We start from the raw sequence: 20,451 nt of genomic DNA, 5'->3' as shown, positions 1-20,451 counted from the left end.
GGTCACCACCACCACGTGCAAGTCCTCCGAGCGCAGAAATTGTGTCAGAAGGCAAATTGCCGACATCACTGATCGGTGGTAGGGGTACACTTAGAATCTCATCTTGGGTCAATGACATCTGTGAAACCCTCAAGAAAGAGCGAAAGCTCCAGCCAAGCCCGCTCCAGGCCCCTTCCCGATCCCGGGCACACCAGCCGACCAGTGCTGTCTCGAGCGACGTTTCGTAGTCATCAGCCGGTCGTCAACCACAGTCGCGAGGATCGCGAACAGGACGGGCTCGATGCCCGGCTGCGTAATGTCTAGCTGGTAGACTGGCTTCTCGGGCTTGGAAATTAAGGTGATTGTGCCCACGGGTGAGCCCTGGTACTCAACCCGCATGTCCAGTTGCTGTAGGTTTGCTCCGCCACCTGTGAGGAATATTTTCAGGCGAAGAGCATCTAGCTCGCCATTGTCGGAGCGGCGGAAGATCAAGCGGGTAGAGCTGGCGCTCAGCAAGGTAGGCGTGGTGGTAATTTCGAGGAGTTTGGTGCCTTGGTTGCCGTGCGTGGTGATGGTGTAGCAGAATTCGTTGGAGTTGGCGCCTGGGGGATTGTGGCGGCGGAGGATGTGCATCACGCCGCCGGGCCGGTGGTCGGTGATGTGGCTGTGGTGGTAGACGAGGCTGCTGTCTGTCGAGATGGTCGCTAGGGGGTTGGAGGGGTGACTTGGGTGGGTCAGGATGAGGTCTGGGGAGCGGGAGTCGCCGGTAAGGTGGAAGGTGGTGGGATGAGTCGGGAGAGGTGTTTTGGGCAGAAACGTGAGGTAGAATACCTGTTGACGCTGTTGCGGCTCATCGATATTGTGATGTATGGTTGCATCATAGCTTGGAGGCGGTGCATCATCGAGCTGAGTTGTGCTGTCGGTAGTCATGTCGCGTTAGATAGAGGGTCGTAAGCCCCCTGGGATCTTCGTTCAATGAACGGTCTGAACTACGAGAACTCGACGACGTCTCAGACGTGAGATCGACGTTTGCTGACCCATTATACTCAAGACGAAGAATCATGACATCGGGTCCGCGGAAGCCAAGCACGATGTCGTCTGCGATCGCCACATTACGGAGCACCTGCCTTGGTCAGAAACAGCAATGCAGCATGAGTCCTCGCGACCTTCTTCAGGTCCTACATCGAGAAACGTATGTCCGATGACTTCAGCTGGGGTCCTGAATTTCCACAACAGATACGAGGAAAAGTTATAAGTAGGTACCTACCTAGGTACTGATCGAATAATTCGAAACCGTCCATGTCACGTGGATTCGTGCACCAGAGGCGTTGCGGGGCGACGCGTACATCAGCCTTCGCATTTCCACTGGGAGTCTTCTTGTTTTCAGCACAATCGGGCAACTCCTTGGAGACCGACTGTCACCTTTATCACAGAGTTGCTCTGCCAGCTCCCGACAACTCCGGATCAAGCTGAGTCGAGCTCAAGATGGCCGCGCTTAAGCGTGAGAGGGAAGAGGCAGTAGCTTTCTCATCACGCGTCGCCAAACGCGGCAAACCCTCAGAAGAGCCATTAAGACTGCTCTCTTTGCCTTCTGAGATTCGCGCTCTCATCTTGCGTGAGCTGCTCACTTCCGACGAACCACTATTTTATGATCGGGATCGAAGCAAGCCACGGCCGCAGCTTTGGCCCAAAGTCCTTCAGACATGCAAGCAGGTCTACGAGGAAGGCCGGCAACTGCTCTATTCTAATGCCCTCGGTATCCACATAGGAAATCCCAATCCCGTAGGCATACGAGTGATGAAATATCCAATAGGCCCACGCGAGTACGGACGATGGGTGGTCAAAGAAGCGCGTACCCACGTTCTGGCACACAGCTATGATCTCGACTCCAGTCGCAGTCAACTAGGTATCAATGTGGTTGAAGGGTTTTCGAAGATCAGCATACGGATTCGCTTAGACGACAGCAACGATATGGAAACACTGCGCTTGGCTTTGGAAAACATCGTTCGCGAGGCTCCCGAAGGTCCGAACTGGGCCCACATCAGCTTGGTCCTTGATGGAGACGACCGTATTGTCGACGAAACGACTTGGAGGAACTTCACATGGGACGACCAAAATTTTGTCCCACGTTCCAGAATACCAGCCGGGCGTGATGAGTACGAGTCTGAGTTAGACATCATCGCTGACGAGCCAAACAATGGCAACAAGCAGCCGCGTCATCTATCATCATACATATTGCAACCACTTCTGCGGTGGCGAGAGCGAGAACTCGGTGACTGCGTTGGTATAGCTGGCGATATAGCCGAGAAGCTGCGTAGCCAAATGCGAATGCCAATGTCTGGTCGGATTCAGCATCTCGACATTATGCTCGATGAGCTCCGAGATTACTGCTTCGGCATATTGGGGCGTCCAGACCCAAAGGAAGACTATACAGCTTGGGACGATGACACACTCGGCGCGGTCACTTACGGGGGTCGTGCATGGTCGATCGAAGACTGTGGCGTGGATGCCGTGCCGCTGTTGCGACTGAAGACTCTGCGCGTTTCCTCCGCCAACGACGGATTGTTCTGGATATGATGAGGCTGCATCTCGCCCACCGAATCGGTAACGTCTATGGAAGCGATATGATCGATGAGGATGACCCACATAAGTTGACGATAAAGGACGTGTTATGTTGCGAGGGAGACGCCACGCCGGTCCATGAAGGTACCCAGAATGCTCGACCATAGATCGTGTCATTGGGCCGTTGTTCGATAAGCTCATTGAAGAGCCGTATATATGATACATAGCGAGCGAAGGCTACGAGATGCGAGCGCAAGCGACTGCATAGCTGGTATCGCTTGTCATGGACGGAAGACTCTGTACGATTCTTCCGCCAGCGACGGATCGTCTTGGACATGGTGAGGCTGCTGAATGCTGAACGTGTCGCCGGAAGTGCTGATGACAGTGTCTACATTCTGGATGAAGTTGACCAAGATCCGCACCGGTTGACATACGAAGACGTCTTGGGTCCCGAGTGGGACCGCAGGAGATGGAGTCGGAGGTCACAAGGCCGATAGACGAGTCGTACACATAGTACTTCGGATCCATGTATGGGCATTGTTATACCGGCAGGCTGTTCAGGCATGAAACGAGCGTTTTCAGCGGGTTACTTGAACCTCAAGATTTCGAGTCAGGGCGAGCTCTGAGGGCTGGAACTGTTTTGAAGATCGAGCCAGGAAGGTTGAGAGGAGCCTCACTTGAGTCTCAAGTCGCAGAATCAATCTATCATCAATTTGACTGCCAGGGAAGTCGCTGTGAGAAATTCAGGGTGAGGGAAGTTAAGAATGGCGAAAACGCTCTTCTCTTGTCCGAACAGCTTGCATGGACCGGGCGCAGCATCATACAGTTTCGCACTCACTCGAACACGCCAAGCGTCAGCGATAGTCGACCTTGAGACACCCAAGGAATGGAAAAGGCAAAGCTGCTTTGCTCGTCAAACACCTCGCCAGCTTCTCAATACTGGAGTACGGTTGCGACCGACTTATCATGTTTAGTCCAAATCGTAACCTGCCGCCTTTTCTGTTGCGAATCAGCCGCTGTTGCCCAATGTAGTGGCTCAGTTATCTCGAAGAGCTCGGACTACAGAACTTTCACCCCGTGAGCACATATTCTGAACTCTCATATGCGATATGAGGCAAGCCAAAGATGCCCACCATCGGCTGCTGCTATGTAGATGGCCTGGGTGCTCCTAGACACGCGGAAAAGCAGCGCAGCCGTTGAGCGCGCGAGATCGACGCCAGTGCATGTAGCTACATTTAGCGGCAAATTCGCAGGTAGCAGATGAGGTGAAGTTGACTCGAAGTGAAGCAAACAACGTCACGTGCATCTTGTGTAACCAAGGGAAACAGCACATCAGGCTCGTAGCTTCCACCTTTGGCTTCTTCGCAACTTGTTTACGTCGAAAATCATCTTACTCTTCAGACCACTCCGCTGCCGACCCACCGCTGTCAGGTGGCGCCAGCATCGCCAGATTCGAAGATGACCCCATCCAAGAAACGGAAGACGCAAAAGCCAACAATCGCAGCACCAAAAAAGGAGACAGTACCGCCATCCAAAAAGCGAAAGTCGCAAAAGCCAACAAAAGCCGCAACAGTCGTCCTATCAACTGCCACACCAGCCAATGCATCAGTCAAGTTCGTTCATAGGCTGTTCGGAACATCGTACTACACAGCTCAGCAGCTGACACTACTCGGCTTGCCAGAAGAGGTGCGCAAACTCATCTTGGACTACTTGCTAACATGCGATGAACCACTGTTCTATGAGAAATCCAAAGCCATAGACAAGTTTTATGGTGTACGGAATCCCACGCCATCCCCAACACTATGGCCAGCGATTCTTCGCGCATGCAAGCAGCTACGGGATGAGGGAGAACGAATCCTTTACTCCAATGAGCTTGGTATTCGCATTGACACTGAGGAGGGGAATGCAAAGCTGGAGGGTTCCGCCGATGCGCACATTCTCAAGCGTGCTTCCTGGGGTGCAGAATGGAGTGCGTCAACTTCGTTTTTGAACAGCGAACCGTTTCGCAAGGCGACTGTTGTGGTGGGACGCTTTTCGCGAATCAATCTACGCATCGAGACTGGCCACTTAGCAAAGGAAACCTTGCGGGTGAGCATCCTGGACGTTGTTCACGAGCTCTGCAAGCACAGCAATTGGAAGTATCTGACTGTGAGTCTGATTGCAGCACCACAGTCACATGAAGGTGACTACATTGTCGGCTCTGAGAGGGATCCAAGCACAGCCAAAATTCCTCGACTTTACATCTATGGCGGTGATCATGTTGCCATCGACACAGACGGGCTTGTCCACCGTTCCGGCACTACTGGTGAGAATCGTGTCCTTTGGAATCAGTACCCTGAGCCGTTCTACGCATCAATGTTCATTCTCCGCCCTTTGTTGAGGCTGAGAAACCGAGAGCTCGGCGCTTGTGTCAGTGTAGCTGGAGGGATGGCCGAGAAGCTCCGACTTCAGATGAAGAAGGCAGGTGGCGAGTACCACCTCGACCTCATGCCCCGAGACCTTGAGCGGCACTGCGAGGTGACCCTGAGGATGACCGGCGTCCGAGATTGTTTCAACACTTCCTCCAAGACAAAACGCAGTAAGGACACAGCAAGAGATCGCACCACGAATACGACCATGCTGGGCGATCGTGATGCAAACGAGGACGACGTTGCTTATTTCGCCGATGTCAAACAGAACAATCCTAGAAAAGGGGTCGAGGATCGACTGACATATGGATGTATTCCTGCGGCTGAAGCTGAAGACCCCACGCGATTTTTCGCACAGAGACAGATTGTCTTGGATATGACTCGTTTGATCTTCGACTGTATGTTCCTCAAGGTCTACAAGAGCGACGGGCCCGCTAGAGAATCATTCCAAAAAGAGCTCAAGCAAGATATGGTCCACGACGACGACATGCAGACTACACAATCTGCGCCCAATCGCCATCAATGTCGGACATGCAGAAAATGATGAGACGATTGATTGAGTTGCCATACATCTGAAGCTGCGAGGCAGAAACCTGTTGTTGCAAGGGCTGGGTCAATGTCGACTCGAGACCTCCTCAAGACTGGCTTCTTTGGATGGTATTGTGGCCATACTCGATGTCTGTGGTCGGTTTCGAATCACCGGCGACAACGAGCCTAAAGTCGAACTTCGCACGGAGAGAAGTAAGAGAGAATCCCCTCGCGATGCAATGACTTGGTGCCCATGCTCCACGGGCTCGGCTGGAGGTGGAGTGGGCTCTAGGCTGGAAGTGGGCTTCAAGTCGGAAGAATGAATGCCTTGAAGGGACATGGACGGCTCAAAATGAAGATGGGTCGACTCCCACAATCCACAACGTCTTTCCTACCTCCGTCTTCTCGTACTCTGCTTGGATGCATGCTCAGCTTCACACCGGAAAGATGCTTCGTACATTCCGTATAAAGGTCTACTACTCGGTGCAAATTTTCCTTGCCAACCCATGCCATCAGGCAAACTTATCATGCTTCCCCTCAACCCGCACATCCAGCACCTCCTCATAATAAGTCCCATCCCGCCTAGCCCGCTTCAGCCGCTTGACTTCATCGTGATCTAGTTTTCTGCCTACGCGTGCTCGAGTTCTGCGCGGGAGATCTTTTCGTGGGCAGCGGTGGCTTTGAGCTGTTGGACGCGGGGCTTGAAGCGGGCTTGCATTTTGATGTGTAGCAGGGTTGAGGCTGATGTGGAGGGTTGGTCGCCGCGTAGGGAAACTGAGATTTTCTTGGTGGGTGGTGGTTTTGAGTCGGAGTCGTCCTCTGTTTCTTTTTGTTTGTCGTTGCCCTCAGTGATTGCGGCGAGATAGCAGTGTCCATCATCCTCTTGTGGCGGCTCGTCTTGATCCTTATTCTTGACTTCTCCGGATCCTGCCTTCTTGGTGTCTTTGCTTGACGACGGCACCGCCGCAGTTCTCAGCCTCCACCTCCTGCTCCCTCCATCCGTCGCCTGGACCAGCACGAACCCTTCTTCCGCACCCCTCGCCTCCCTTTTCGCGCCCAGTATGCCCAAAGTATCGCAGCTCAAGTACCCACCGTGACTGCCACGAAAGCTCATCTGCCCGCCTTCCGTGCCCGGAATCTGGTTGGCGACCCACACCTGGCGGACATCGTGCGGTTCTGCTGTCTCGGGGTGTCCTTCTACCAAGTTCTCGATCTGTGAAGCGAACACGTTACCGTTCGCGTCGGAGGCTAGGGCCGTGGGCGGCGTTGTGGGGAGGACGATGAGAGTCGGGCCGGTGAGGTCGGAGGCTTGATCCGGAGCGAGCCAGGTGTCGTCGTCGTTCTCTTCGGTGGCCGGCGTACCCTCTGTGTTGGGTTCGGCGCGTTCCTCTCTGTGTTTCCGTTTCTTCGAGCTGGATGTCTTCTTGTCGCCTTTGAATGAAAGCGGCTTAATTGGCATGTTGAGCTGATGTTCGCGAGCAGTAGAAGATGACTTCGACGAGGATTTGCGACCGTTGTGTCTTTTGTGTTCGCGGCAATACTACAATCATACTGTTCGGCGTGGGCAGACGCTGGAACGGACATTCGTAGTTGGAGAAAGGCTCAGGCACCGTTGACCTACCAGGCACTGCACGATGTTGACAACTTGCACTCACTTACTGATGTGTGGATGCTCATCCAACCTTGTCCATGAGAGCGCGTGTATAAGATTGCGACGCACGATAACTTGCGCAGCCTACCACTCTACAAAATCGTGAGCCCGTGGCTACGCTTCAGATGACTTCATTACTTGGCGGGCTGTTCTTGCCAAGCTGACCCTGTTGCTGCCGCGACGGGATGGTCTAACCGCTTTGATCAAGGTCAACTTTACCGCATGTCTTCGAGGGTCACGGTGACCATGGCTGCACCAATTTGCGACCACATCTTGACCAGCAGCAGTCTCGCGACGTTCTCAGAATACAGCTGGATCCAATAAACAATACAGTCTCACCATGTCCGGCTCAACGTCGCTCTTCCAGGTGTACCTGCGCCTCCGGCCACCCATCCAAGTAGCGAAGGACCCCACGAACCCGTGGTTGATTGTCGAGCAGCCCGACGCAAAAGACAATCCCGGCACAGACGGAGACGAGGGCGCGAGCATGCCATTTTCCACACATGTTACCTTGCAGCCACCGAACGAGTCAAGAAAGCGAGCAATAGAACGTTTCGGCTTCACCAAGATCTTCAGAGAGGATGCATCGCAACTAGACGTCTTTGAGGAGATCAAGGTCGCGGACAGCGTCAGAAGCGTGGTCCAAAGTGGACGTGATGGTCTTATTGCCACGTTGGGCGTCACTGGCAGTGGCAAGGTAGGCGAATCACAATCCTACCGACAGTAGGAATACTGACCTGAATGCGTGCACAGAGCCATACAATCCTAGGCTCCAAATCACAGCGAGGCTTAACACAAATGACATTGGACGTTCTGTTCAACTCGCTTGGCCACAATGTTCGACGACCGACCGACTCACACCTCATCTCCTCAATCCAAGCCACAGACGCCTCAGAGGCTCAAATTCAGTCGGCAACCACATTCCTCGAATCGATATATGGCGACAGCGATCGAAGTAGAATTTCGAGGACTCCCATGTCGCGTGCCCAAACTCCCATGACGGTAAATAGTCCCATTGCTCCTCCCGGAGCCTTCCCATCCTCTCCGTCCAGAGACTCCCTATCGCGTGAAATGCAAAGCCTGGCCCTCAGCGAGACCTACCAAGCCGAAGTTCTCAAAGGCTACACACTGCCTGACTCCCCAAGTCCCAAGAAGAAAGACAAGTGGCACCCGCCTCCAAGATTCCCTTTTGGCAACTCCTGACACCTAAGAAGAAGACTCAAGCTAAACCTCCCGTACAGGAAACCACACATCACGTCCGCCGTCCTCCCCTACCCCGGCCTAGTGGGCTGCCTCAAACCCCTGAGATGTCCCAATACCTCATCGAACCAAATCAAGACACCGACTACGTGATCATGGTATCAATGTACGAAGTCTACAACGACCGTATCTTCGACCTCCTCTCCACTCCCAGCACCGCACCGAACGCAATGTCAACCCGAGCTGGCGCCGCCATCCAGAAGGGTCTAATGCGCCGCCCCCTCCTGTTCAAGAACACCGAGCTATCACCCGACCGCAAAGTCGTCGCCGGCCTCCGCAAGATCGTCTGCGGCACCTACGAGGAAGCCATGATGGTCCTCGAGACCGGCCTCAACGAGCGCCGCGTAGCCGGCACTGGCAGCAACAGCGTCTCCTCCCGCAGCCACGGCTTCTTCTGCATCGACGTCAAACGCAATCCTCATGGCCGCCACAACGGTCGTCTCTACGCGATGGAGAACTGGTCCGGCGGCACGCTCTCGATCGTCGACCTGGCTGGCTCCGAGCGCGCCCGTAACGCCAAGACCACAGGCTCAACCCTCGCGGAAGCCGGCAAGATCAACGAGAGCCTCATGTACCTAGGTCAATGCCTACAAGTGCAATCAGACTGCCAGCACGACGGCTCCAAACCCATCGTGCCCTTCCGGCAGTGTAAGCTCACCGAGCTGCTCTTCTCGAACTCCTTTCCCTCCTCCTCAAACCCATCCGCAGCACCAAAGGCGCCTCAAAAAGCAGTGATGATCGTCACCGCCGACCCGCAAGGCGACTTCAACGCCACCAGCCAGATCCTGCGGTACTCTGCCCTCGCCCGCGAAGTCACTATTCCGCGTGTGCCCAGTGTAACGAGCCAGATCGGTGCGCCGCTCCGCTCACCTACAGTAAATAGCCACAACGGTCGTTCGTCGCCAGGAGACAACTACTTCGCCTCCCCGCAAGAGATCGAGCACCTGACCAACTCGTTGACCCGCCTGTCCGAAGAATGCGATGCCCTCGCTCTACGCTTGGCAGAAGAGGAAATCAAACGCTCGGAAGCAGAACTGCGATTAGCACTAGCGGAAGAGAAAGCCGAGGACCTCGAAGCACAAGTCAGAGAGGAGTGCTGGGCAGAGATGGAAGAGATGTTAGTAAGGGAGAAGGAAAGATGGAGGGTGGCATGGGAGGAGGAGCGGAGGAGAGGGGAGAGATTCTTGGATGGGAAGCTGGATATTGTTGCTGGAAGGGGAATGGGGAGTCCGGTCAAGACAAGTCCGGTCAAAGTGCGGTGAGGATGGTGTTCTCGTGGTGGTCAAATACAGTAGATGTAGTACTACGACAGCTTTCCTGGCGGTGGGGTAGAGATGCGATTGGATTAAAGGACTATGGCGAGACGAAGCCTTGAAACCTATTTGCCGTGCCTGCCTTGAAGCCGTCTTCGGCGTTTTCAAGGGTGTTCAAGCAGAGCACAGCAGGAGGGTGTGCTCAAAGATAATGCATTGACGACGTATCCTACATTATGTTCATCGCGATTGATCACTTCCTAACAGCAGTCGTAGCCTGGCTACGCGTTCCGGATGTCTTCTGCCGCCATTGGCTACTCAAGAACTGACTATGGAACCCATCTGCTGCAAATCTGAACGTCTGCTTCTAGGCTAATTCATCGCTGACTACTCCAGTTGCTCACGAATGGCGACTTGCTAATATACGCATACCTTGGCAGGCTGTTGCATGAGCGTCAATGTGATAGACGAACATGTAAAGCTGGGGCGTTATGGGTCAGGGAGGGCGCTGAGGCTCTGACATTGTGACGCTAAACACGTCGACGGTTTTGGGACGGGCCTCACTTGAGCGTCAGATGGTCCGAGGTAGCCATCGTGGATTTTCTGTCTGGGGCGGGCGCTGTGGGAACTTCTACGAAATGCTATCCTATGAGTCCTCAGTAGCCTTCCACTTGCGGATTCGTGCCTTCGCCGTCTTGACACAGTCATCGCAATGCACGGCACTGCACTGCCGGCATTCCCAGGCGGCCTCTGGTGCCTGTTCTTTCGTTCGAATAAGCAGCTCTGTGAAGCAGCCTGTGCAATCGATGCGAATCCCGACTTCACGAAAATCCTTCTCCCATGGTGGTATCTTGAACCATTTGTCGTGCATTGAGTCGACCGTGAGTGGTATGTAGCGGTGGTGGCAGCCCCAGCCATCGTAAGATCGCTCTTCGGGTTCAGATCCGAAGTCATAGCCGGTGTGCTCCCAGTCAATGTCGCCATCCGGGTTGTCGAGATTTGCATCGTCATCTGTAGGCACGCTTGTCTGGCCATGCTCCAGGGCGGGCTGTGGACGAACAGGCGAGACAGCACCTTCCTGCATTGAGGCAGGCTCAATGAAGAATTCGGCATAGGAGGCCCCTTGACGGGTGAAAGGACTGTCCTGGGCCTGAATAGCCCCAGTCTGATCTTGTAAGGGCGTTCCCATGCCGCTGGCTTGTCCCTGACGCTGTATTAATTGCTGTTGTCGCAAAGACGATCGAAGGCCTTCGATCTCTCGCTGAGTCGCCCGTGCGCGAGCGGCGTCTTGCTGCTGCAGGAGCCGTTGAAGGTCATTGATTTGTCGCTGAGTCGCCTGCACCACTTGGCCGACCAGCTGTTGCCGAGCGACTTGTTGTTGCCGCTGAGCGGCCTGCTGTTGTTGCTCAATCCTTCGAAGAGCTTCGTTGTGTCGCCGAGTTGCTTGCTGTTCTTGGGCTGCCTGCAGACGAGCAACTATCTGGTGTTGTTGCTGAGGCCACTGGACAGCTTCGCTATATTCTTGATTCGCTGGCTCTGCTTGTTGCGCTCCCTGGTGCCGAGTACCCTGTTGTTGGGCTATTTCAGACTCATTCCAACGTTGTGTCTGAGGTTGAAATGCATGCTGAGCCTTGCCTGAGCGGTATGTGTGGCCGGCAGGCGGCCGATTCTCCATGGAGATGAAGCCTCCTCATCACTAAGCAGCGCTTCCGATGAATCTGTGCTCACCTGGTCTGGACTGATGCTGATTCTATACAGTGGATCCCCCCAGCGCAAATGATTATTTTGGGATTCCGAGGGGATCGCCACCGCCAGGTCATGAGTGGTGGGTAACGTAAGCACTCGATGTGGATCGGAAAGTGACTCTGAAGGTGTGAAGCCCGCCTGGCCGCGTGATCCGTCCATCAACAGGCTGACAACACGCCGGAGACGCACTCGTGGTCGTGGGCCAGCGTCGTCGACGACTGTGGCAGCAGGCTGGCTATCAGACACTCGCGCATCCTGCTCCTGCTCCTGTTCTTGCTCTGCATTGTTGGCATCATCTGCAGCAGCATTCCCCGAGTCCGTGGCGCCATGTTCTTCGTCCTCGCTACTACTATAGGGATCGCCAGCCTCGCCAGCTGCGATACTGGCTGCGCAAGGACGACGATGGCAGGCCTTGATCGGACGTCTGCAGTCCCAACACCATTGCGCGCCGCAGAGACATCGCATGTGAGGGCAGCCAAACATCTTCATAACAGCTGTGGCGCACTTCGGACACTTCTTGTAATTGAATGTATCTGTGATCTTCTTGTGTTCTATGCCTTCTGTGCATTCGTGGCCGTCCGGCGCTATTTGGCGACACTGGTAGCATGTCTTTACTCCACATCTCGGGCAGGTGACCTTGCCGTTAATCGGCTTCAGGTGTCGTTCTGGAATAAAGGCCGAGCAGAGATTGACCGCGCAGTAGAATGGGGATGCAGTCTGAAGCTCGTCGAGGCGGGCTTTGTATCGTGGAAGATCTCCATTGTAGATGAGGTTTCTGAACACATCGGGGTGATATGCCTTCTGACAGCATCGCACCGGTATCAGGCTCACATCGTCCTGCGCCACCTTGAATTGTTGCTTAAGACATGAGTGACAGACGGACGACTTGCATTCCCGGCAGGGCCTACTGAAGGTGCTCCAGGGCGGGCTAATGTCAATTCTGTCGCCGCAGATGCAGCAGTCGACTACTTCGGTCGGTTTTAGCCGTTTGCTGGGAGGGGCGGAGGACATTGCGATTTTTCGACACAGAGGCCGCCCTGGGGGTCAAAACGATGATTGCGATGATGTTGGGATATTTTGTCGCGCAAGATAAAAGTGACGGTCGTGTTTGAATCTCAGTGAAGTTCGCACTTCACGGTGTCTCTTGCCTGGTCGGTACCTGCCGTTCTAGTGGACCTGCCTGCCTGCTAGGAGCCAGGCGCGATCGTGAAATGCCAAGATCACGGCACCTCGTACCTGGCAGAGATGGGGAAAGAGCCTGAGTTGGTGAAGCTGTCGAGCCAAAAACGCAATCAAGTGAGATCTGTCGATTAGTACATTGCCATGTGTCTTTGCTCATGTTCCAAAAGCACCCGAGCCATTTTGCTTAACTCACCGTGTTTGTTGCTGTTGCCTGGTTGCCCGCTGCATATCTGTGCGCAGGCACTTCGCGAACTGGCACGGGTACGGGCAGATGCACGCGTAAGACCGCGAGCTGGAACTGGGGCACGTGTGAAGACGTGCATACCTACCTACCTACCTGATCCTCGTGGTTTAGTCGGCGTTCAATGACTTCATCGTTAGTGTCCTGTCGCTCGAGCTTTCCACACCGGTAGGCTGAGCATCTAGTGCTCGTGATTCGAGGAATCGAAGCCGATGAACTGACCCTCGCATATAAGTCAAATTAGTCTCAGAGAATCCTTACTCCGGTCGGAGCTACGACTGAACGAAGTACAGAAGAAATATCCTAGGGAAGACTTTGTACAGAGGATCCCTTATGACCCTTAGAAGTGCGGCTCTAGGCAAGCGCCGAATCTCGGAGATGATCAGGCAAGCCTGTACGAGCCTCGGCTCTCACGTTCCCTACTGCCAGCTAAACTAGTACAACCGAGTTCAAGAGACGGCGAGATGCGAATCTTGGGACATATATTGCATGTCTCGCTGTCCGTGTCAAAGGTAAAGCGGCCTCGCTGTTACGTGCTGTCTACTCGATCCGTGCAGGCTGGGGGCTCGACGACTCAAGAACCGCACGCAGCGGCAGGCATGTCGTCTGCGTCGAGCAAGACTACGATGCAAGCAATCCACATTCCCAAGTGGCTGCCACAAGACACAGGCTACCCGTCCCTGAAGCCCACCACTCAACCTGTGCCCTCACCCTCGCCAACAAACCTCCTCATTGCCATTACCCACTCCTCTCTCAACCACGTCGACCTGCTGTACTCGCGAGGTCTGCACCAGAATAACGCCTCCGGACTCGTGAAACCGCCGTTCAACCTCGGTCTGGAGTTCTCTGGAGTCGTCGCCGCACTCCCAACCGATGCAAAAGCTGCATCAACATGTGGCTTCGCCGTCGGCGATCGTGTCTGGGGCGGCTGTGTAGGCAGTTTCGCAGAGTATGCGTCGGTGCCACCCTCGGCAGTGAGAAAGGTTCCCAACGGAACGAGTCTGCTGGACGCGGCTGGATTGGGTGCGGGCAGCCCGACGGTGAGCTATGGCGCCTTGATCTTGTGTGGAGGCGTGAAGAAAGGTGACCTGGTGCTCGTGCATGCGGCGGCTGGAGGATTGGGCGCGCCTGCTGTGCAGATAGCGTATGCAAAGGGAGCGAAGGTCATTGCAACAGTGGGCAGTGAGGAGAAAGCTAAGGTGGTGAGGAGCGAGATGGGAGAAATGGTTTTGGGCGTGGTGAACTACGAAGTCGAGGGCTGGGAGAAAGAGGTGGTCAAAATTGCAAAAAAAGAAGGGAAGGAAGGCGTCGACTTAGTCTACGACACAGTGGGATTGGTGCTAAGCTCGATCAGGTGTGTGAGATTCGACGGGGCGATTGTCATCGCGGGCTTTGCTGGAAGGAAGGGGAAGATGGAGACGGTGGCGATGAACAGAATTCTGTTGAAGAACGTCAGAGTGCTTGGGTACAGGTATGGCGAGAGTGGGAGAAGAGACCCAGACCACACGGCAGAATGCTGGCGCGGCACAGAGGAGTTGCTAGCGAAGGGCCAAATGAAACCGCTGATCTACAGAGTGCTTCACGGGCTAGATTCGGTGGGCGAGGGCTTGCAGGAGCTGTACGAGAGGAAGGTGTGGGGAAAGGCCGTGGTTGAAATTAGGAAAGAGGAGGATGTTCTGAGGGAGGTCACTGCCAAACCGAAATTGTGATTATCATACCGACGCCCGCTCGATTCGCTATTCCACAGACGCCTTTACGGAGTGGCCAACATCGGTCTCAGCACCTCGATCATGCGCGCCTCCCCATCGTCATGGCCAACATCGAAACGGACGTTGAAACCAGGACACAGCACGATTTGGCCCGAACTCTCGCCACTCTCCCATACCCAAATTCCACGACCATGCATACCGAAGATCTCCAATCCCAACTCGACCGCTTCCCGAAAGATGCTCGCTAGGTGACTTGACCTGGCCTCAGAGCTATACCGCTTCACAATCCATGGTCTGAACGCCAATGTAACCCGTTCTGACGCATCTCGGACCGTGCTGGCCATTGACTTTTCGACGTTGTCGAGCCCAAGCAGACCCAACGTCTCTATACGCCAACGGGCGAGCTCCTGAGGTCCATCATCTTTGTTGGAAGCCGCGATGAGTCTGTACATTGCCAGCAGGCTCCTCGGCAGAAGCGCATGATCATACTCGCATCGGCTTGTGTAGTCAAGTCTGGAGGTGATATACTCTGTAAGACAGTGCTTGATGAGGACTCGCGTGTCTTCGGCAGCCGGCAGCAGTGCCACAATGGAGTCCTCAAGATGCGGCGATTCGACATACCGGAGTCTGTCCTGCTCTGTTCTGGACAAGGCTTGACCATGAGCTGTTGAGGCTTGGTAGAAGTTGTCGACATGCATCTCAATCTGCTCGAACAGTGTCGAGATCTGCGTACGAAGATGCTTGACCACGGTCTCCAGACCTTGTTCATCCGAAACTTGGTGTGCCGCAGCGACAGGGCTGATGAGACCCCCAGCACTCGTAGAGAGTGCTCGTCGGGGTCTGTTGTTGAGTAGCATGGTCGGGAAGCTTTGACGCTTGTCGGATACAGAAGCTCTCTTGGCAGTAGCACTGGTCGTTGTTCGAACACTGGTCCCATCGATGCTTAGGTGGCGCGAGTCAGGACGCCGAGGGTGCAGCTGTGTTGACGGTCGACGCTCCTTGGGCGGGACTTCGGGCTGGATGTCGGAATCCTTTCGTTCATCCATCGTGGACTGTGCAACATCTGGAAACGGGAGTGGCAACAGCTTCGGGTCGAAGGTGTTTCGAATATGCGTATCTCGTCGCTGTCTGCGTTCTTTCCGCTTTCTGTACATCAAGTAAGCACCTGCTCCCACCAGGGCCAGAAGGATGCCACCGAAGAAGCTACCGATAGCAGCACCTGCGAGAGAGCTGCTTCTCAATGACGAAGTCGTCGCAGGCGGCATCGTCTGAGACACGCTTTGGACACAGCTGAGTACGAGCTCGTCCATGCTTCAGCTTCGGACAGCTTCCAGTTGACGCTGGTGTTATATGGCGTCGTGTTCCACGGTTTACCATCAACTGGTCCCTGCATTGTCAGGCTCCCACTACCTATGTCATAGGGCTTCGCGTTGGCTGGGAACGTGATATTTCCTAATGAAGCAGTCAGCCAGATTGGCGAGGGCGTTGCTGAAAAGTCCAGGTATATCGATGTGATGTTGATTGTGCGATATGATTTGGGCGTTTGGGTAGCACCATTACTTGATGTACCAGTGTTGGTGGACGAGGTGACCCAAGGTGTAGCTAGAGCGTCTGATTGACTGTTCCTCAAACCGCTGTCGTTGGGCGGACCACCGATGGGTGTCGTGGTTGCGATCGTTGTTGTCGTTGCCGCTACCGCTGGCGAGTCCGAGCCATCTTGACGCCGAAGCAATGCCATGACTGGTCCTTGTATACTTCTTGGCCCAAAGCATCGACTCTGGAGGTCAAGGGAAGGAAGAGAAGCACAAGCAACTATGGCAGGCGGTCCAGAAGTAGCAGCATCGTCTGATGAGCGCCAGTCAGTAGAAAGAGACCGCTCAGCAGCGTCCACACCAATTTCAGTCCTCCCATTTACTCAGGAACTGCTGTTTCGGATGCCTCAAACCCAGGCCAGGATTGGACATCTGACCAGAATGTTTGTAGCAGCCGCATAGGCGATGGCAAAAGACTTCCAGCGTCCTGTCCTACGTTACACGAACACGTTCAGACGCGGAGATCCTGCGGACCAGCCGTTTCAAAGAACGCGTTATGGCCTAGCTGGGCGCATCAGTTGCAATTCCACATCCGACACCAGTGGATAGAAGAAAGCTTGATCGGAGTGGCATTGGACACTCAGTCTGTGGAGATGGTAGATCTGGGCGTGGGAGAGGACCCGCACAAATGAGATCTGAATCAATGAGTGTTATTAGACTTCAATGCAATGAATCCTACTATCGCCAACGACTATGCAACTTTCCAAACCTTGCTGGTTTCGCGCCTGTGCTCAAGCTTTGTACCGCAAGAGACTGAAGCTATGCTTCGGGAACTTATAGCTCTCATCCACGTCAACCTCCTTCTCCGTAATGCCAACCTTCTGCTCGCCGCCCATATTCGTGACCTTGACATCATCACCGTTGACCTCCAGGACCTGAGCCTTGCCTTTGATGCCACCCAACTTCACCTCGTAGTCGTTGTCCAAATGCATGTTGACAACCGCAATGTTCACGACACCTTCCTCCTCATCGTAGCAAGCGCTGACATCCAGGTATGGTGTGCGCCGTGTGGCTCGGCAGTATTCGACTTTCGTCTTGCCAGTGTACTCTTCGCAGCCGACGTGGGTGGCGATAAGGTAGCCTTTCATGTACTTGCAGAACAGCTCGTACACATACCAAGTGGTCTGCTTGGTGATACCTTGCTTCGATGTCATGAGGGGAGAGAGAACGTTGACACTTTGCGCGATATTCGCCATGCCCACGTCAGCGGACTTCCGCACAAAGATGTTCAGCCACACGCCAACAGCCAATGCGTCACTCAAAGTGTAGTTTTCCTCGCCGCCAGCAGATCCAACCGCCCTGGACGGCATCCACACATTCCATTCGTCGAAGCAAATGAGAGGTCTTGGCTGGGAAGCCGGGATCTTGGACTCGTAAAAGGGAATGTCAATCAGGCCTTTGGCGATCTCGATGTTGCGTTCTGCCGTTAAAGGGCCGACCACATTCTCGTAGTGGTCGTACGAGGCGGTATAGAGATGGATGGAGTGCATGTCAATAAGAGGCTTGCGATACTCGCCCAGGTCGTCTTTGCCGGCGGGTCGAATGCAGTGCTTGAGGACTTTGAAGTCCCACGAATGGGCACCTTCGGCACCGCAGAGGACAAGGACAAGGTTTGGGTCGAGTAATTTGAGTGCCTTGGCCCATTCTAGGGGGATCATTAGCACACCGTGGACATGGATTCGAAGTACTTACGAAGTGCTCTCTCAGCATATGCTTCCGCCGTCAGTTGACTGACTTGCCAATCTCCCCACATCTCATTGCCCAAAGCCCAGTACTTGACTTTGTATGGCTCTTCGTGCCCATTTGCTCGTCGCATGTTGGCATACTTGGTGTTTTTGGTGCCGTTGCAGTAGTCGACCCATGCAAGAGCTTCATCGAGGGTACCAGTTCCGAAGTTGAGGCATAGGTAAGGCTCGGCACTAACTGCCTTGCACCACTTCATGAACTCATCTGTGCCGAAGTGATTTGTCTCGACTGTACCCCATGCCAGTTCAGGAAAAGCAGGACGCTGATCTCTAGGTCCAACACCGTCCTGCCAGTGATATGTAGCACAGAAGTTGCCGCCAGGATATCTGAAAACTGGGATTTTCAGGGGTTTGAGTGCCTCAATAACGTCTAACCGGAAGCCATCTTCGTTGATGAGTTCCTTGTTCGGATTGTCCGGATCGAAAATGCCGCCGTAGATACATCGTCCCATGTGCTCTGTGAAGCCAGAGTAGATCAGGCGATTAATGGGATTGAGACGGTGATCAGGGAAAACATTGATGTAGGGAGTCTTTGAGGTGGCAACGAAGGTGGTCATCTTGGCGGCGATGATGATGGTGGTCGTGGTCGACAGTGGACAGATGTCTTGATCCCGTAAATGACCGAATTAATGAGGTGAAGCGATGATACAGTCTAACGATACTTAGGGAGAGAGGTGAGGGATAATTGTCGATGTTCTGGACGAACAGTAAATGTATCTCAACCGGCTAAATTGAGTCGCAGCTTCCTTGGGTTGGAGAAGGGCGATTGAGCATATCCTGGGATGTGGAAGATAAGACAAGATGTGGACTTGGCTGATGCAGATGAGTTTAAATTAATAGCGAAGGTCAAGATTATCAGCTGGTGATGGTGTGTTTGTTGCTGCAATTCGCTGAGCCGCTTCCAAGCGATGCTGGCGAAGGCCAATGCCGATGGAGGAAGGCACGATGCAAACAATCGGTGTAGAAACGGGCTGTGACGACCCAGAGGAAATCGGACTTACTTCACTGCAACGGGCCGGGCAGCATTTTGAAGATTGGATTCATGTTGTATCACAGAATGTCAAGATCTGACTTGACCACGTTGTTGAAGGTTCGCTGCACCACCGGAGCCGGCATGTCGCACTGCGTGTGGAAACTTTCCAACAACCACTCCGCCGCTGGAGAATGGATGAGCTTGGAGAACTGTTGTGGATGCCACCCCCGGAGCAGCGGGGTCTGTTGCAAGGTCAGAAGTCCAGACGCGTCGACAGACCGTGCCCGCGTATCGGACCATGTCCCGCGAGCTGGGTAAGAAGCTGTGTTGCCTCGCATAACATCGTAAGTCAGAATTGAGCTGGAGAGTCTGAGCAGCAACCTTGGAAGGAAGAGACTTTGGACGCCCTTGGGGCCGGGAGAAAAGCCATTGCCAAGCTTCGAGCTGAGAGGAAGTTCCACCACCAGATGACAGCTACACACTTTACTCTCGAGTGGCTCTATCAAAATTGAGCCTAGAAACACCCAAGTAGGCGTGGGCCAGGACGTGTTTGAATATCCATGCATCAATCATCACAAGACCGGGGGAGCAGCGTTGAATTATCAATCTAGCGACACAGCCCCTTCCGCTCCGCACCGTATGCCGAACGACACGTTCCTGCGACCCTACTCCCCGGCCTCGTACCAATCTCCTTCGTTCTGCTCCTCTTCCCACTCATCTCTCGACAACGTCTCATTGACCCTGTTGTGCATGCTCGGTTAGACATCTTGAACATGGGACGGTACAGTAGAGAACGTTCACCAATTAGGACCATACACCTCTCTGTTGGTCTTCCACACACGTTTCTTCGGGGCCTTCTTGACATTCGGCTCTGTATCCTTGTCGTCGCCGTTCTCCTCGTCATCGGCAATGCGGGCCTCATGCTCCTCGCCGGCGTTTTTGTTGTCGTCCGAGGCTGCGCCTTGACGCGCCTGGGACGGTACCCGAGCCATCAACTCTGTGAAGGATTTGGGCTTGCCTTCTCTCACCGGAGAAATCGGGGTGACATCTACGGAATGGAGAACTCGTCAGCTATCATGCATAGTACACAAGCCTGGTATCGCTTTCGGAAGGTGAGGCACTTACTTGCTTTGCCGCTGAACACCTCGTACTGCCTCGGCGGGCCTTGGGCTGGTTTCGGCTGGACTGTACTATCTACTGCTTTATCTGCTGGATCATCCATCGCTCCAACAGCGGCAGAGGCAGTCGAATTGTCGCGACAGCCACGACCGTCGACGAGAGTTTCGACAGAGCCATCCTCGTGGCGCCGGTAGCTGAACCTACTCAGGTCTGCAATGCCATTAGTGGCGAGACCATCGTGAACAAATAGACTAAACTCACCAGCCTTGCCAGCGAACGCAGCGTGAGCAGTCTTCATCGCTGCCTTCTTCTGCTCCTCTGCTAGTGAAGGAGCCATCTGTCACTGTTCGGAGACGCGAACTAAAAATGCCTATCGACTCAGACTTTCCTCGCAGTGTATGTGGTATGGAAGGTGAGCGTGAACTGGGATGAGGATAGCGGTGGATGATGTACAGGCAGGTAAGCAGCAGCCGCATTGGTGGACTGAAATTGAAGTGACAATT

At 54.2% G+C, this 20,451-nt stretch overlaps 11 protein-coding genes across 11 annotated transcripts; 5 read left to right on the top strand and 6 right to left on the bottom strand.

Moving 5' to 3' along the window:
- Positions 1-129: 129 nt before the first annotated feature.
- AB675_10494 (uncharacterized protein) lies at positions 130-909 on the bottom strand (the record flags this gene model as incomplete). Its single annotated transcript, XM_018139271.1, has 1 exon — positions 130-909. One exon carries the CDS (start codon positions 907-909, stop codon positions 130-132), a length of 780 nt encoding a protein of 259 aa, XP_017995912.1.
- Positions 910-1,464: 555 nt separating this feature from the next.
- Positions 1,465-2,556, top strand: AB675_10493 (uncharacterized protein; the record flags this gene model as incomplete). Its single annotated transcript, XM_018139270.1, has 1 exon — positions 1,465-2,556. The coding sequence occupies one exon, from the start codon at positions 1,465-1,467 to the stop codon at positions 2,554-2,556; it is 1,092 nt and encodes a 363-aa protein (XP_017995872.1).
- Positions 2,557-3,999: 1,443 nt separating this feature from the next.
- AB675_10492 (uncharacterized protein) lies at positions 4,000-5,493 on the top strand (the record flags this gene model as incomplete). Its single annotated transcript, XM_018139269.1, has 1 exon — positions 4,000-5,493. The coding sequence occupies one exon, from the start codon at positions 4,000-4,002 to the stop codon at positions 5,491-5,493; it is 1,494 nt and encodes a 497-aa protein (XP_017995942.1).
- A 612-nt stretch (positions 5,494-6,105) lies between these two features.
- AB675_10491 (uncharacterized protein) lies at positions 6,106-6,936 on the bottom strand (the record flags this gene model as incomplete). The annotated part of the gene is made up of 1 exon (XM_018139268.1): positions 6,106-6,936. One exon carries the CDS (start codon positions 6,934-6,936, stop codon positions 6,106-6,108), a length of 831 nt encoding a protein of 276 aa, XP_017995901.1.
- A 532-nt stretch (positions 6,937-7,468) lies between these two features.
- On the top strand, positions 7,469-8,331 carry AB675_10490 (uncharacterized protein; the record flags this gene model as incomplete). Its single annotated transcript, XM_018139267.1, has 2 exons — positions 7,469-7,825; positions 7,882-8,331. The coding sequence occupies 2 exons, from the start codon at positions 7,469-7,471 to the stop codon at positions 8,329-8,331; spliced, it is 807 nt and encodes a 268-aa protein (XP_017995856.1).
- A 104-nt stretch (positions 8,332-8,435) lies between these two features.
- AB675_10489 (Kinesin-like motor protein 9) lies at positions 8,436-9,650 on the top strand (the record flags this gene model as incomplete). Its single annotated transcript, XM_018139265.1, has 1 exon — positions 8,436-9,650. One exon carries the CDS (start codon positions 8,436-8,438, stop codon positions 9,648-9,650), a length of 1,215 nt encoding a protein of 404 aa, XP_017995947.1.
- Positions 9,651-10,287: 637 nt separating this feature from the next.
- On the bottom strand, positions 10,288-11,316 carry AB675_10488 (uncharacterized protein; the record flags this gene model as incomplete). Its single annotated transcript, XM_018139264.1, has 1 exon — positions 10,288-11,316. One exon carries the CDS (start codon positions 11,314-11,316, stop codon positions 10,288-10,290), a length of 1,029 nt encoding a protein of 342 aa, XP_017995928.1.
- Positions 11,317-13,409: 2,093 nt separating this feature from the next.
- Positions 13,410-14,519, top strand: AB675_10487 (putative quinone oxido; the record flags this gene model as incomplete). The annotated part of the gene is made up of 1 exon (XM_018139263.1): positions 13,410-14,519. One exon carries the CDS (start codon positions 13,410-13,412, stop codon positions 14,517-14,519), a length of 1,110 nt encoding a protein of 369 aa, XP_017995932.1.
- Positions 14,520-14,563: 44 nt separating this feature from the next.
- Positions 14,564-16,257, bottom strand: AB675_10486 (uncharacterized protein; the record flags this gene model as incomplete). Its single annotated transcript, XM_018139262.1, has 2 exons — positions 14,564-15,665; positions 15,818-16,257. 2 exons carry the CDS (start codon positions 16,255-16,257, stop codon positions 14,564-14,566), a joined length of 1,542 nt encoding a protein of 513 aa, XP_017995914.1.
- A 585-nt stretch (positions 16,258-16,842) lies between these two features.
- AB675_10485 (putative alpha-L-arabinofuranosidase C) lies at positions 16,843-18,413 on the bottom strand (the record flags this gene model as incomplete). Its single annotated transcript, XM_018139261.1, has 2 exons — positions 16,843-17,756; positions 17,804-18,413. The coding sequence occupies 2 exons, from the start codon at positions 18,411-18,413 to the stop codon at positions 16,843-16,845; spliced, it is 1,524 nt and encodes a 507-aa protein (XP_017995890.1).
- Positions 18,414-19,494: 1,081 nt separating this feature from the next.
- On the bottom strand, positions 19,495-20,285 carry AB675_10484 (uncharacterized protein; the record flags this gene model as incomplete). The annotated part of the gene is made up of 4 exons (XM_018139260.1): positions 19,495-19,570; positions 19,631-19,877; positions 19,955-20,158; positions 20,210-20,285. 4 exons carry the CDS (start codon positions 20,283-20,285, stop codon positions 19,495-19,497), a joined length of 603 nt encoding a protein of 200 aa, XP_017995886.1.
- Positions 20,286-20,451: the final 166 nt, after the last annotated feature.

Source organism: Cyphellophora attinorum (genome assembly GCF_001299255.1).
Source record: "Cyphellophora attinorum strain CBS 131958 chromosome Unknown Contig35, whole genome shotgun sequence".
Lineage (NCBI taxonomy): Eukaryota > Fungi > Ascomycota > Eurotiomycetes > Chaetothyriales > Cyphellophoraceae > Cyphellophora > Cyphellophora attinorum.
Note: the sequence above shows the minus strand (reverse complement) of the source record. Positions and strands in the feature narration are given on the sequence as shown.